Below are 17,523 nucleotides of genomic sequence, written 5' to 3'. Positions count from 1 at the left end.
TGTAACTTTTAGTACTTCCAAAATGTAGTCAGTAACTTGTGCGCTACACTGATAGTGAGTGCGGAGGGCCTGCACTCATGCGAGAGAGTAATCCTTTAAATGATTTTTATTTACATGGACTTCTCAACTTTTTCAAAACATTTTAATGCACTAGTGTCTTATGTACTCGCAAAATTTTGATATGCGACAATAATGTTAAATCATTATAGGTCGTGGATAAGGCTTTCAAACGTTTAGATCTTTAACAATAGGAGTGTTGAGGCAAAGGGGCCTGCAACTTTCTAGGATTTGCGTAGTTGTTCTCTCTTCCTTCTTTGGTTTTCGTCAGACATGCAGACTTCGTTATGGAGCACATTCCAATAAACAGATTTATGTAGGCGACCAATTAGTGTGGATTATTTCTACTTATGTCACTATGTTTATTTTAGGTTCTATATTTCTAGTAGTCATTGAGATTCTCATACTAGTAGCACTCATCATTATTTTGATATGAGTTATTGTTATTAAAACAACTTAAAAGGCATACCTAATTCAGCGGAAGAAACAAGAAGGCGTAATGAGTACAAACAAGAAAAGCTCCAATTGATCACATTTCTCAATTTAGCTTCACATATTCAAAGTTCTGTTGCGTAAATGGAAGTAACATCGTCCTTTGTAATGCTTTTTTATCGTTTCTTTCATGCTAATTAATCCTTAATCCAATCAAGGTCATCAGGCAGAAAGAGCATTAGATTGCTAGACAGAATTATCTCTACTTCTCCCTCTCTAAACTTAGCAAAACAACGGAAAATATAGAGGCGGACTACTGAACTTCTATAGTACTTTTTATTGTTTTTAATATATGTAATAATAGTTTATTAAAATGGAGTTTAAATAGAGTATATGATCAGTGAGGATTCATTTAGCTGATCCGGACTTGTTTGAGATTTAAGCCTAGTTAGTGTAGACTAATGCAAGATGAAAATGTAATGATATATCAGTAAATTAAGAAAACAAGAAATGGAGAAAGTAAAGATTATGCGCCTCCAAGTACGAGCAAAGAGAAAAATCAATCAACTGCGCCTCAATCCTGAAGGAAGTAACGATCACATTTTTTCAGTTGCAGCAACCATTATATCAAGTTTAGTACAATGGTAAATAAGTGAATCCATTCATTTTTTTTTTTTTTTTGAGTCCATTCATTATTTAGTCTGCTGCTATTGCTCAATGTTTCATTACAAAATGGAGGCTTGCCCACTTCCAATTCTTTCTTCTTTTTTTGGGTGGGGGGAATGAAAACCTCAAGAATTTCATGAAATCTTTATTTTCCTGTTTTGATTTTGAAGAAAAAAATAATAGTTCAAATCCTCTTGGTCATCTCTATTTTTAGAAACTACTGGCGTTAATCAGTCAGTAGGACCAATCATTTTCTCAGGAACTACGAGTTTATCGAACTCATCACCTGTGAGGACATTAAGATTAAGGGCAGCTTCCTGTAAATTCAAACCATTGTGTCAAATTCTCTCAATGTTTTAACACCAAAGTGAAGATTGTTTTACAATAATTGCGCGTTTAGTAACTTACCTTTAGACTGGTTCCCTCTTTGTGAGCTTTCTTGGCAACTGCTGCAGCATTGTCATAACCGATTTTCTGAAATAAACAGTAGCAGGTATCACAGAATCAGCAAAATAGATTCAATACAAAAACATGTAAAGAAGCAAAGATTTTTTAGCATAGCCTTAAAAGTGTGGGAACAGTATAGTATTGAAAATGAACTTTTGGAAGTGTTGACAGATACTTACTGGGTTCAAACATGTGACGAGCATGAGCGACTGGCAAAATGGAGGAAATGAGATCAACAGGATCAAAAGTTAGAACAAATGAAATAGAAAGGATTGAAGGAAAATCAAAATTTGTTCAACGGTTTTACATCTACTGACCTCGTGCAATAATTTTGCGATCCTCTCTCTATTGGCTTGAATTCCTCTTACGCAATTCTTTTCAAAAGAAGCAGATGCATCCCCTAGCAATCTCACCGACTGGCATGACAATAATATGACAAAAATGAAAAGCTGGCTTCAGTGGGGAAGTAAGAAAAGCAGTGGTAGAACACAATACGTTAAGCATACTTGAATATGCTCACCTAGTCTCCCAAGGGAGAACATTAATGAACAACAAAATGAAAAAGTAGACGTACATGAAGGAGAGCATTGGCAATCATAGGCTTGAACACGTTCAACTCAAAATGACCGTTTGATCCACCAACTGTAACAGCTACATGATTTCCCATAACCTGCAGGTGATGAAAGATTCAACTATTACAACAACATACCCAGTGTGATCCCACAAGTGGTGTCTGGGGAGGGTATAGTGTACGCAGACCTTACCCCTACCTTGTTTAAAAGATTCAACTATTAAACATGCAAATAAACTATTCTAGCATTGATCCAAGTCAATCTCATGTGCCGAGCCTCAGGGTGCTATGACTTTGGACAAGCATATTAGACCAGTCAAAATATCCGACTTCATCAACAACACCAGCACCATCATACCCAGTGAAATCTCACAAAATGGGGTCTTGGGAGGGTAGAATGTATGCAGACCTTAAATTTGATTATATCGATCTAAAGTAGAACTGTTACCTGAGCACAGACCATTGTAAGCGCCTCACACTGAGTAGGGTTCACCTTGCCCTGAAATGAGTAAAAATCATGTGTTGTAAGATTTATTCAGAAGGGTTAATCAAAGACTAGACGATACATAAGAATTAACTCAAACAAATGTAAGGCTAGTAAGATTACAGGCATAATACTGCTTCCAGGTTCATTTTCAGGAAGAATGAGTTCGCCAAGACCGCAGCGTGGACCACTGTATGAGGAAAGATATAAATCCAAGAAAAAACACATCTTCCTAAGATGCTTCGAAATCTCCAACAAAAAAAAGACAAAAGAAAAGCAAAAAGAAAAAGAGCAACATACAGGAGAAGCCCAAAACACATACCTTCCTAAGAAGCGTATATCATTCCCAATCTTCATGAGAGAAGCAGCCACCGTATTTAAGGCTCCACTGGTTTCAACAAATGCATCATGAGCAGCCTGCCAGCGCAAATATCAGCGGACCATTAAACTTTTGTTGGTGATAGCCACCATATGCTATAAAAATTAAAAAGGAATCATAAAAAAAGCACTTCACAAAGCAGTGATTACCAATGCTTCAAACTTGTTTTCAGCTGTTACAAAAGGCAAATTTGTTTCCTCTGCCACTGCTGCTGCAATTTTTATATCAAACCTGTGAAGGAAGAATAAAACATAACCACAACTGAAAACATATAGCACAATCGAAACTTTAACAAAAACCAACTGAAGGGATTGCATTGCTGGATGTTAGCTGCCTTCACAAAACCAATGCTAGAACTTCTGTGTTGAAAATAACAAACATCTGAACCTGAATGTGGGAATACTTACCCCTTTTTTGTGTTCAATCCTGTTCCAACTGCTGTGCCTCCTTGTGCAAGCTGCTCAAGTGAAGATGCAATCAGTAAGAACCAGAAAAGGGGAAGCAAGGAAATCGTAGAAATAAAAGTAGGGAAAGCCAAGTTTGAACGAGAACCTGATACATGCGTGGAAGAGTGCACAAGACTCGATCAATACCATATTTCACCTACAATGGCAATGCTTCATTAACAATGATCCGAAACTAACACCCTTTTATCTACGTAAAACAGCAACTTTTGCATTTAGTAAATTGAAGTTCAGTAGAGATTTACTTGAGTTGTGTAGCCACTAAATTCTTGTCCGAGAGTCAAAGGTGTTGCATCTTGTGTGTGGGTTCGGCCAATCTTAATAATGTCCTTGAATTCAGCTGACTGGTAAAATTAATCAGGAGTAAAATGTTTTAGTTGCAAAGGAAATAGTACCCAGTGTGACAAATAAAAAAACAACTGAAAGTGATGGTATAGACGCGAAAAGTCTGATGAGTTGGTTAATTCCGTGCCCCATTCCAAGATGATAGATCTCCCAAAAGACCAAGCAACTATGGAACGGTAGGACCAGTTTATTTTAATTTCTTTGCTTTAATAAATAACTGCCAATATAGAAAATCAGAACAGCTTCTGCCTTAATCATTTTCTGCTATGGGGAAGAGCCGCTTTTTGTTATGAAAATATCAGACTGAGTCACTCATGGTAGTAGGAAATGCATTCAAGACAAAAATTAGTGTGGCACCATACAAACACCTTTCATTCTAAAGTTGAGTTGGGACATTAGTATAAATGTTGGAGAACAACCACTATATTTCCATATCCTTGTTTGTTACAGCACAGACACATCCTTGTTTGTTAGATTAAGAAGAAAAAAAAAGGCAAGCACATAATACAAACCATAGGAAATTCTCCATATAGCACAAAACTTTTATTTGCCTCAACATTTGCAAAGGGAGATAACTCAATCCTCGTGGTCTCTTGGAAGATTTTCCAAAATATCAAGCAGCATTTTTCAGCTGGTTTATACATGTTACTGTAGCCATGTATGGTAGGAGAAAGTATAAATTTTACAAAGAACAAATGAACAAGGATACATGAGAATGAGAGGAGAGACTTTCATCTAACAAACTCTTTTGGTATTTGAATTGGTTTTGGTTATTCTGAAAAACAGCTTTTGTAAAATGGTTCTGAGTAACAACAGTGTTTGGGTTGCTTTAGTCTTTAGAATTAGTAGTTGGGCAAAATGACCAAAAGCTGTCAATGGACCTAAGTCTATTGTTCAAACTGAGCAGAACAGTTCATTTTGATTTTTCTTAATTCTTCTTCATCATAACTGAACAAAATTCATTTTTCCCTATTGCCCCTATAAATTTGTAAATTAATGAAAGTTTGAGGGAATGTGGTTTGCCCTTTTATGCATTAGGAACCAAGTAGATGGGTACAACTAAGAGCAGGACGTAGCCTGCTCACCACACAGTATACATAGTGGCCCTACAAGAAATCACTAGAATCAGCCATCAAGGTAAACAAGAAAGCACAATTGACAATTGCATGCTACAAAACCACATAGTGCTGGATAAAATGCTAAACACCAATGGACCCAGCTGCTAAAAGAAAAGGTAAACATTCGTCCCAATTCTTTGCGAGTGAAGAAAAAAAAATCAACCTTCGAGTGTAGTGAAGTATGCAACTGTTTTAAGTTTGGTACTAATCTTTTATTTATCTCCATAGCAGCAGCAATATGCATCACCTACAAAATAACCATTGCTAAGAACCCAGCATAAGTTTGAAAGGAGAATTAGAAACATAACAATATATCTTGCAAACAAGTAATCTAAAGGAGGAAACTCACAGTAGGAAATGTGTCATTTGAAGATTGTGATCTGTTCACATGGTCGTTTGGGTGCACATGCTTTTCGCCCCGCTTATGGCCGAGAATTTCAGCTGCTCTGTTTGCAATAACCTGAAAAGATCCTTGCAGCACATAAGTCAACAAAATACTCTCACAATATTGCCGACTTCCTCAACATTCTTATAATACAAACGTCTTACAAGCCGTCACAATCTGAAAAATGCTAGCTACCTTCAAACATACAAAGCACCCAATGCATGTAGAATCCGATGCATTCAGCACTATCAATGAAATTATCTTGAAGATTAGCCAAACTTTGAACAAAGTAATATCTTGCACTTGCAGTGTTACATATTAAAAATATAAATAAAAAGAGATCTTTTCTGTCATAGCTTGAAGCTCTAAACAAAGAGCTCAACAGTCAATAAACTAAAAAAAAAAATGAGAGCCAGAATCCACATGCTTCCAATAACTGGTGCTGCAATCGACCAGAGCAGCGGTTCATTTAGGTAAAATAAATCTCCTCAAAATTGAGAGCCAGAATCCACACAATTTATTTATTCTTCATCTAGGTAAATCTCCTCAAAGTGACATCCAACAAGGTCCAATACATTTCATAAAGCTAAAGAAATGACTGTACAGCTTTGGATATTTTAAATGTCTTGAAATCTATCATCTGGAGATGACTACACCTACAATAAAAGATTAAATATGCTTCTAGCATGCACCAAAAGGCAGACACTCTCATCTATACACACAATCGGCTATAATCCCCTTGTTCAAGATCCAGGCCATATTTTTCTAATTCCAACAACTGATGTGTGCCAACTACAGACAGATGGACCAATTGACACCAAAAACGAATTATACGATTTGCTCACTATTATATCATACTATTTTCCATGAAAGACGAATAACTTACTAATAGAGATGCCAAAAAGGGAATAATGTCACGTAAATTGGGACAGAGGAAGTAACTGACAGAAACCTCTTCAAGCAATTAGCAGACCCCGAATGGACCTTCAACTTCAAGTTCATGAACTTGTGATTACCTCATTTGCATTCATGTTGCTTTGAGTTCCACTACCAGTCTGCCAAACCACCAAAGGAAAATGGTCATTCAATTTTCCTTCTGCTACTTCCTGGGCAGCTTGCATTACCGCTTTCCCTATAGATGGGTCAAGGCCATACTCCATGTTCACCTGCAATGGAGGCAATAACCATAAGATGACAAGACCAAAAAACTGCATGTAAAGCATTACCACAGCGACACCAAAAAATGCATATAACATTAGAGATAAAGTTGACCTTGTCTAGCGTATAGTAGTACGAACCTTGGCAGCACACTTTTTAAGAATACCAAATGCACGTACGATTGGTTCAGGCATCCTTTCACGCTCACCTCCAATTTCAAAGTTTTGCAGGGATCTTTGGGTTTGTGCCCCCCATAACCTGAACGTGAGCCAAATCGAGCCCAAGTCAATATGGATAAAAGGAGCAAAAATATCACACTACACTTACCGAAAGAAAGAATTTCAAAATCGACTGAACTATCAGAAACTATCAGTTTTTGGCTTATCAACACCAAATATAAGGAAAGACCACGGAAAATCACAAAGACATTAAACTGTAAAGACTGCAGTGCTCCTGATTTACCTGAATCACCCACCCCCTTTTTCTTTTACCTTATCTAAAAAAAAAAAATTAGTATTTTATTTTAATAAATTAGGATATCATCTTTTAGAATATATTTTCACTCTATGGTTATCTAGATTATTCACATCATTATTATTAGTTTTTGTTGATTTTATCTTTTATCATTTATTTGGTTTTACCTTTCACTCTTAGTTAGAGATAAAGTTTACATTGTTTAAGGACTCTACCTTCTCCAAGGCTATAAATAGGACCCTCTTTATACATTGTTAGATACATTAGTTGATGAATAACATTTTATGAGTTTGATACCCTCTCTTACTTTTTCTCTCTTTCTCTGTTCTTCTCCCAATTCTCCGTCCCTCCTGGTGGTGCTACATCAAGTAATTGGTATCGGAGCTCAAATTTTCTATACAAATTGTTGCACTCTTTTTTAGCATCATCAAGAATACTCATCATCCCTAAATAACTAACCTTCCTTTCACACCATATAAACTAAAGTTGTAACAAGGAGGGTTGATCTCTCATTTGTCACACTAAATTGCTTTGAGGTTTTGAAAGCTGGAGATAATGCTGAGGTTCTGCAAGACACCACTACAAGTGGCATCTAGCCTTCCTATTTAATAGTACTTGGTTAATTTTCATATGTACGGTCGAAGCATAACATGTCCAAACCATCTCCAACAGCTTCTCGCATTTTATCCTCAATGCATGCTACTTGAACCTTCTGGCGAATGTGGTCATTTTTAATCCTACCTAATCTGATATGATCGCACATCCATCTTGGCATCCGCATCTCTGCAACACTCATCTTGTGGATATGTTGGATTTTAGCAGCCCAATATTCACCATCATATAACATTTCCGGTCTTATAGTTGTTATGTAGGACTTACCTTCCAATTTGGTAGACATCTTCTATCACATAACGCCCCGAAAGCACTTCTCCATTTCAACCATCCGGTTTTAATCCTATAAGTAACATCTTCATCTATGATTCCATTCTCTCGAAACAACAAGCCTATATCTAAATTATTTCCATTTTGACACTGTAATCATGTCTAGTCTCACCTCAAATTAACTCTCAATAACCAAAAACAAAAGCTTAATCAAATTGGGATAAAGGGAGTACATTTAAATAGTTTAATTATGAGATAATGATCAAAAACACATCTTAACTATCAAAGTTATGCAGGTATTAAATCTTGCATAAATTATACTATGTTTGGTAGCTGGTTAGAGTATGTATAAATAACTTTTGGTTTGTAATTTAGAAATCCCGCATAACTAATACTATATAAGTTATGAGAAAATATATATATTATTTTATGTAGGGTACTAATAGTCTGTTTGGACAAGCTTTTAAAATTAGCTTATTTTGAAAAGTACTTTTTTCCAAAAGCACTTTCCACAAAAAAACAGTTTGTGTTTGGCCAAATAATTTAAAAAACAATTTCAAGCAGCTATTAGTGTTTGACCAAGCTTTTAAAAAGTGTTTCTAAGTATATTTTTTTAAAAAAAAATTGATCAAAAGCTATATTTTTTTACCTTCTGAAAAACTGCTTCTACTTACTCCACAAAAATACTTATTTTCTCACAAAAACTTGGTCAAACACCTTACCTTTTTTAAATTAGCACTTAATAAGCTTGGCCAAACAGGCTATAATACATAAATAACTAAATCCTGCATAATTAATCCCTACGTAAAATAATGTACATAGATTCCCTAATTGTTAAGCTATATATGTAAATATATATTCTGTTATTGTTTTTAGTATTGTATATATTTAATTACCTATTTAGTAGCCCTAGATTAAGCCTAATTATAGAAATGCATACTGTATATATTCTAGGTCTTGAATGGAAAACATTGAGAAAAATATTCTATTAATCATTAATCTAGGGCTACTAAATAGGTAACTAAATATATACAATACTAAAATATATACAATACTAAAACAATAGCAGAATATATATTTACATATATACCTTAACACTAATAACTAATTGCTGCATTATTAATACCTTAATAACTCTAATCAACAAAGAAAAGAGAGTAAAAAGGAGAGTGAAATGACGAACTTGTCCTCAGGAACTAAAATGGGACCGAAAGTATCTCTTTCTTCTCTGAAAGAAGTTGAGAAAAATTTCGCATAACGTAATGAATTCGTTGATGATAATCGACGAGATGCTATGAGCATCGACATAGCTCTTTTTGGGTGTGTTTGATTAGATCAAAGGAAATGAGCATTAATTGGTCAAATTTATCTTCCTGAGGTTGCAAATCCTAATATTTTTTTTTTGTACTTAAATCTTTTTTATGCGCGGAGTGCCTTTCTTTTGAGCTGCCCTTTATATTTTGCCTCTCATTTATGTCTTCTTTAATTTTTGCCTCTGTCACCTATTTAATGAAAAATTTTTGACGAAATTATCCTTACCTTATTAAAATTCTTTCTATTTCATCATTTGCCCTTTTTTTTTCTTTTTTTGCTTCTTCGTTCCTCTTCTGTTTTGTGTCTGTCTTATCTGTTCTAAAATTTAGGTACGAATTTGGATCTTTTGTTCATTTCAATATTTGTTTTTATGTTAAATTGTTATTTGTTGAATTGATATCTTTGTCTTCATCATTTTTTATATTTAATTGATCCTTTTTTATTTAAAATTATAGTGTTTTGTTAAAGTGTCTGTATGATTTTTTGAACTTTAGTTTCATTCCCCATATATATATTTTGATTTTTTGAATGTCGTATTATGAATGACGTAATATGTTTTAGTTGATTTTGATATGCGTTTTGGTTTTCTCTTTGTCGAATCTTTGAAGTTTACTTACTGATTTTTCTAGTTCTTAAGACTTACGTAAATTTTTATTTTGCTCATGAAAATGAAAGTTTGCCTCTAATAGCATACTTTGTTCTTTTGTAAAGTGAACTTCTGCCTCCTCCGGCAGACTTGTCTAATTCTTAACACTTGTGTACTTTTTTATTTTGCTTATGAAAATGAAAGTTGCCTCTAACAGCATACTTTGTTCTTTTGTAAAGTAAACTTCTGCCTCCTCCGGCATACTTTTCTAGTTCTTAACACTTGTATACTTGATGTTTTGCTTATGAAAATGAAAGTTTGACTCTAACGGCATACTTTGTTCTTTTGCAAGGCGAACTTCTGCCTCCTCCGGCATACTTGTTCAGAATTTTGCCTGATTATTTTTTGTCAACTGAAGTTACTGTAATTTCAAGTCTAAGTCATTGAGCATTGTATACTAATCAAATGGAACGTATAAACTAATCAAAATCAGAACAAAGCAATAATTTTGATCAATTCTATGTTGTTGAGTAAAATTATGATTCGCAATGTTGAATCTCAACTGAATATCAGTTGTTTAGTTCATGGAAGATGATTTGTTGTTATTTTCAAATATTAACAAATCTAAACTTAATAAAGCATCAAATTGAGTTGAATTACGTTCAATTGAAACGCTATATATTATGTATTTACCTTTTCCGACGTTGTAGCAGCAAAATCAATGGAGATTTCTCCGGTGAAATGTTGGAACGATGGAATGATTGAAAGGTTTGTTGTTGGAATGATTGATAGGTTTAATTGGATGTTTGGAGTTCGTTACAGACTTTCAGGTTTTTATATGTTATGGGTAGGGATAGTAACATCTTTTTCTTATTATCTTTTAGCTCAGAAGGGCAAATATTAAAGACCACGCATTACAGGGGCAAAAATTAAAGACCAGCGCATTTGAAGGGCATTCGCACCAATTGCCCTACTTAAATCATCATTTTGGTTTATCTTAATCAATTAAATCTCCGTCATTAAGTCTATTTATTATTTATTTTTTAAATATGAATCTTAATCATTCAAATCTTTAACTATTAAATATGGGATTCGGGTCATGACTTTTGACTTGTTTTAATCACTTTTTAACTACAGGGGTATATATGCATTATTTTTTAATGAGGGATAAATCTACTCTAAGAGCCCGTTTGGATTATCTGAAAAAGATGGCTTTTTTTAAGTGCTGAAAGTTATGTTATAAATAAGCAGTTACGTGTTTGGATAAAAGTGCTTAAAGAATTTTTAGAGGTAAGGGTAATATTGGAATTAACAAAAAATATAAGGGATAAAAGGATAAAGTTGCTAGTCAAACCAAAATGACTTTAAGTTAAAAAAAAATATTGGGTTGAGCAACTTTTTGATTTTGGCTTATTTTAACCACTTTTTAACTTAATTTAAGCTGTTTTCTATTTTATCAAAATTGAGGAATATATTTGTACCTTTGCCCTTATAAATATGGATACTATTGTATTTTTATGAGCTTATGAGTGATTTCTTAAAGCCTCCTAACTAGGGGTGTTTATGGTTCGGTTTGGGTCGGTTATTGATTAAAACCATAACCAAATCATACATGAGTAGTGGCTAAACTATTACATATAGAGCTAAAAACTAACTTAGTAGTGGCTACACCATTTTTGTCATCTTAATACGCATACCTGAAAATAAAGTAGAGCATAAGAGCTTTTAGTTGTTGTTACAAACATACATATTAATTAAACATATAGACTACCTAAAATTAAAATGAAAATATATGAAATAAAAAACTTTGTATAATGATCCCAAACTTTGTGGCAGTACTTGCATTTTGCCCTCAATTCTCCCATTTTCTTAAAAAAAACTTTGTGTAATGATTCTAAACTTCAGATGTTTTTCTATCATTATCCTCGAGGCTAGGATCTCGACTACACAAAGTTGTTCTTTTCTGCTTTTTAGGAAGATTACCCACGAAGAAGTATTAGGACATTACTATGTGCTTGAGTTGCAGCAAATGCTGATGTTACTGAAGTATCTTCTATATAAGAACCTCTAAATCTACAACCTCTGTCCTTTTTATATGAAAAATATTAGAAGTTTAGGACCCATTCAAACAAGAAAAAAAGAAAGGTATAATTCAAAAAAAAAATCAAAAAAAATCAAATGACTGACAAAGAAAGGCTAAAAATTTAATTTAAAGACATCAGACTCTAACGTGAGCTTCTTTTAATAGGTTTACACTTAAAGAGTTAAAAGACTTAAAAGACATGGGCTTGGACATATTCTTAAAAACATGGGTCTTAAACAATCATGTGAAATAAGTAGATCAAAAATCAAATTAATGATTAAAAGGTATAAAATATTTATAATTATTTATGAAAAACTAATATTATACATATAAATAATTATAAAATTTATGTATATAATTTATCGGTTTGGTTCGGTTATTTTTTAATAGAACCATAATCAAACCAAATATTATCGGTTTTTAAAATTTAAAACCAAATCAAATCAAACCAAACCGAATGTCGATCTTTTTATTCTGTTTGGTTAAATCTTCGGTTTGATTTTGGTTTTAACCAAAACTGTGAACAGCCCTACTCCTAACTCTTCCTTCTCTAATTTGATAATTTCTTTTTATATAGCCATTATTAGATTTCGCTGTCTAAATTATTATTTTAGATCTATTTCTTTCATTTTTTTCATTCGAAATGTGAAAGAAAGAACAAGGAAAGTCTGAACAAAGCAATCAATCTTTTTGAAGTCTTGAGGAAAACAAAGTACTTTTTCGAGAAAAAACATCAATTCAGATATGAAAAAGGCTCAAATATGCCATCAAAAAAATATCAATTCAGATATAAAAAAGGCTCAAATGTGTCATCGAACTATCGCAAATGATTTATTTATGTCACTCATCAATAACTTGGCTCATTTATGTCATCAAACTATCAGAAGTGGCTCATTTATGCCATCGCCCGTTACAAAATGACTCATTCATGCCATTTTTCATTAACGTCGATTTTATAATACCAGATATAACCCTCGACTAATGAATTTTTTTGGTATATATCATGAAAATCTATATAATTCCACGGTCTAAACCACAAAATCCGTTCAAACAAGAACACAAAGTAGAGATCATGAAGTTGTAATACTTTTCTATAGGTTGGAGAGAAAAGTGAAACAAATTTTAATGAGCCCAATCCGAATTGTCAAAAAGCACCATTATATATAAGTCTAGGCACACCTTTCAAATACTAACGTGTCAGAGACTTTTTTTATAAATAAAAAAAAAAAAAATACTACATGTTCCAAATGATTGATGGATTCAAAATTTATTAAATACGTAATTCTGACTTGTAGTTTTTCAACCATTGAATTCTTGTTTTTGTTTCTTCCTAAAAGAACAAGTTAAATAAGGCAAAAAATGGCGCACATTTTCTAGCTATATGAATCGAAATAAGGGGTAAAAAGACAAAAGACATAGAGCCCGTTTGGATTGGCTTATAAGTTGCTTATAAGCTGTTTTCAGCTTTTTTGAATGTTTGGTTGAACAGCTTAAAGTCATTTTGTGCTTAAAATAAGTTCAAAAAAATAATTGGGCCCGTTTGACTTAGCTTATCTAAAGCAGTTTATAAGCTGAAAACAGCTTATAAACAAAAAAAAAAAAGTTAAAGTACCCAACTTATTTTTTTTAGCTTATAAGTTGTTTGCAGCTTATAGGCATAAGCCCATCCAAATAGGCTCATAGTGGTTGTTATCATCGGGGTGCAGGAATATGATGAGATGAATGAAGCTCTTCACACTTAATTGGAGCTTTCAGATTTAAATTTCGTAAATGAAAAAATTTCAGGTAAAAAACATATCTCCTTAATGGGTTGTACGCAACATGAATCGGAATTAAGAAAACCAATGAATATCAAATACCAGATTATTTTACAAATAAGCTAAGTGGTTGTTTGGTACGCGGACAAAGTTATGCTGCGATTGTAGTCCTGGGATTATAATCCTGAGACTAAATAGCCTTTGGATTATTTAATACTTATTCTTTGTTTGGTTCGTTGGATTAAAGGTGGGATATACCATGTATAATCCAAAGTATGTGCTTGGAATTAGTTATACCACTTAGGAAATGGGATGATATTATCCAAGATTGTGGTATAATTTTATACCGGGACTAATTAATAACTCAAACCAAACATGGTACAAATTTAACCAAAAAATTTAATACCGGTATATCCTGTCGTATGCCGTTTAACAAATGACCCCTTGATTGTCTAATCATAGAGTTTGAATATTTGGTAAGCTTGAATAAATAAATAAATAAATAAATAAATAAATAAGCCGATGCCTCAGTGGAGAAGTGTGAGATGTTGGCTATGGATGGCTTCAGGAGACGTAGAGGTAGGTCGAAGAAGTACTGGGGAGAGCTGATTAGACAGGACATGGCGATTGGCACAGTTGCAGCTTGCCGATGACATGACCTTAGATATAAGGTTGTGAAGGACACAGATTAGAGTAGACAGTTAGTAGATAGTAGAGTGTTGTCTCGCTTATCATTCCTTACTAGTAGTCATAGTATATCTCCGGTAGTTTCTTGTTCTTCAATTTCTGTTATTATTTATTGTTTCTTGTTCTTCGCTTAGCATACTGTTTTGTTGTAGTTACTGTTTTCTTTTTCCTATTTGGCCTAGTTTATTATTGCTCTACTAAGCCGAGAGTCTATCGGAAACAACCTCTCTACCTTTCAAAGTAGGGATAAGGTCTGCGTATGCTCTACCCTCCCCAAACCCCACTTGTAAGAATCTACTACGTCTGTTGTTGTTGTTGTTGTAAATACTATCGAATTAGAAATCATGTGGGGATAGGTAAAAGAATAACCACATCCAAGTTACTAATCTTTTCTCTTTTGATTTTTAACTACCTGTATCAAAAAAATTACTAATCTAACTAATTCAAATGCGCTTCCTATTAATAATTCCTCAATTTTCATAACACAAAATTGATATATTTTTATTGAGGATAAAAATGTCTTTCATTCCACATATGTAACAGTAAACTGCCAATTTTATTCGGCCGAGGAGCATGTTACAGACTTACAACTTACAACAAGATGCCTTGGATAGAGTTCTGAATATTTTAAACACATATTGATAAAGTAATTGTATCTAAATTGAGTACAATAATTAAAATATTTGAAAATATTAATTGAGTAAAAATGTGCTATCCAATGTAAAACAACTCAAATTTGCATCACTTCTAATATTTTGAGGGAAAAGCAAATCACTTTTAGTATCAGTAGATGCCAAAATATGAATTGACAGCTAGATTAATAAATCTGAAATTTGTTTCAATAATTTGTGTACATAATTATAAATAAAGTGTGCCGGCTTGTAAAGACAAATAGTGACAATTTCTTATATTTGAAACAGTTCTTTCACTTAAAAAAATCTCTATGCTATTTTATTTATAAAGTATTTACATATTAAACTATCCATTATAATATATAATAGAATGTACAAACAAAGACATTGGGCCCGTGCTACATCCCACTGGTAAGATAGAAGGGAGAAAAAAGGACCAGACAAGATACTTTGATTGGTAGAGAAATTCAATCATGTGGTAGGTAAGCCTCAATGTTGGATCCTTTTTCCATTGGGCGCAATACAAGTGTGCAGTCCATAATTGGATACCCTACAACCTATAGGCCACAAGTCCATACGATGTTCATTTTAAATCAATCTGGATTAGATTCTATTTTAATATCATTTTACAACAACCAAAAAAAAATAACATATTAGGTGTAATTCTATAAGTGAAGTTTGTGATGGGTGGAATATACGCAGACTTTACCCTTAGCTTTGGAGGTAGAAAGGTTGTTTCCGATATACCCTCAGCTAAAGTAAAAGCAAATGAAAGCAGTCTGAAAATGAAGTAACGACAATGAAAAAACCATGGCAAACTACTATATGAAGCATGTCAAAGCATTTCCAGAAAAAACTAGTAGTAGCTACAACAAAATACTACGAAAATCGAAGTATGAGAAGCAGCAGATAATAACAGAAACTGAAGTGTAGTACTACAACTACTGGGGAATCGCGGGGCAACACTCAACTACTAACTAGTCTTTTACCCTAATGCGTGTTCTCCACAACCTCCTATCTACGATCATGTCCTAAATAAGCTGAACTTGCGTCATATCTTGCCTAATCAACTCTCTTCAATATGTTTTCAACCTACCTCTACCTCTCTTGAAACCATCCAAAGCCAACCTTTCAGACCTCCGAACTGGGGCATCCGTAGCTCTCCTATTTACATGCCCAAATCATTTCAACTTTTTAATTTCATTTTATAAAAAATAAAAAAAATTTTATAACCAAATAATCATTCAAATTTTATTTTTATTTTTATAAAAGTCAATAATTATCTTTTATAACAAAAAGATCACTCAATTTAAAAAAAATATCACATAAAGCGATTAGGAGGAAATAAAAGACATTTTATTTAATACTTAGGTAAACTTAAATAATTTTTTTTACAAAAAAGTTATTTAATTGCTTGTTGTCATAGATACTCAAGAGTCTATTATTATTTCTTAGATTATGTATGAGTCACACACAAAATAAAATGGAGGAAATATGTACTACCGGTATCACTGAACTAGGAATCATTTAGTGACTCTGAAATAAAAGAAAAAAAATTAAATGGACCCACATTTCCCCACCTTGTGGATCCGCATATGGTGTAAGCATATGATCTGGCAGTTCAATTATGCCAGCCTAGCATCTCCAAAATATCATCAGTGAGATTAATATAGAAATTAAACGATATGGTATCATAAATTCTTTTAATTTAAATCAATTCTCTTCAATTTTTAAATTTAAAAAAAAAAAAAAAAAAAAAAAAAGTTTGACAAACCAAATCACGCTACTGTTGACTGTTGCGCAGCAACTAGCAAGGAGAGGATGACCGATAATCACGATTAATTAGTGAGTATTATGACTTTAAGTCATGCCTATTAGTGAGTACTAGTAATTTAACTTGTAAACTGTCTGTGTAATCACGATTAATTAGTGAGTATCATCACAACAATTGAACGTGTTAAAGGAAAATTACATGCCACAACTCGTATTCTTTTTATGGAGTCAAATTCATGCCAAATCACGATTAATTACTATTATTAGTAATAACTCGAAGTAAATATTCATATTTCCTTTATTTTACTTTGTTTGATATAGCTTGAGTTGATATAGACTTTTGAAACTTGTGATTTTACCAAAAATTCTTGGTTTTCTCTATCCGTGACTCCATCATGGTAGAGTAGAAAGTATAAGAAACTGGAGAGAAGAGTCATTTGATTAGGTCAATTGATCATGTGGCCATTACATCTTTAAAAGTTTATGTCAAACCTTTTAAAAGATCTTTATTTTTACACGTAAGATATCTGGAAAAAAAAATACAAGAGATCTTTATAGAGACATTTTCTTCTATTTAAATTGTAAAAGAGTCATGTTGAACTACTTCCTCTATTCCAAGTTACAATAAGGTACATATAGAGGGACTACGGCCTTTTTGGAAACCACACTAACAACAACAGTAATAAAGGCAAAAATAAATATCAGAGTATCTAGTAAACATAAAACAAAGATTGATCATAGATTTAGTACGTGAATAAAACAACGTCCTTTGAGAAAAAAACAAACGATAGACGGACACTTCAATAGGTACAAGTCTGGGTTATGTGGA

At 33.1% G+C, this 17,523-nt stretch overlaps 1 protein-coding gene across 2 annotated transcripts; it reads right to left on the bottom strand.

Moving 5' to 3' along the window:
- Positions 1-1,030: 1,030 nt before the first annotated feature.
- LOC132605578 (fumarate hydratase 1, mitochondrial) lies at positions 1,031-9,299 on the bottom strand. 2 transcript variants are annotated; one of them, XM_060318709.1, is made up of 17 exons: positions 9,046-9,297; positions 6,647-6,764; positions 6,365-6,514; positions 5,313-5,423; positions 5,127-5,210; positions 3,746-3,844; positions 3,589-3,639; positions 3,444-3,493; positions 3,186-3,267; positions 2,980-3,074; positions 2,781-2,847; positions 2,622-2,672; positions 2,177-2,272; positions 1,920-2,018; positions 1,782-1,811; positions 1,564-1,629; positions 1,031-1,472 (listed from the first exon to the last, which is right to left on the bottom strand). In XM_060318709.1, exons 1-17 carry the CDS (start codon positions 9,168-9,170, stop codon positions 1,386-1,388), a joined length of 1,461 nt encoding a protein of 486 aa, XP_060174692.1. In that variant the 5' UTR covers positions 9,171-9,297; the 3' UTR covers positions 1,031-1,385. The 2 variants fall into 2 exon arrangements, with proteins under 2 accessions (XP_060174692.1, XP_060174693.1); XM_060318710.1 differs by lacking the exons at positions 3,589-3,639; positions 3,746-3,844 and having other exon boundaries at positions 9,046-9,299.
- Positions 9,300-17,523: the final 8,224 nt, after the last annotated feature.

Source organism: Lycium barbarum, chromosome 8, assembly GCF_019175385.1.
Source record: "Lycium barbarum isolate Lr01 chromosome 8, ASM1917538v2, whole genome shotgun sequence".
NCBI classification, from domain to species: Eukaryota; Viridiplantae; Streptophyta; class Magnoliopsida; order Solanales; family Solanaceae; genus Lycium; species Lycium barbarum.
Note: the sequence above shows the minus strand (reverse complement) of the source record. Positions and strands in the feature narration are given on the sequence as shown.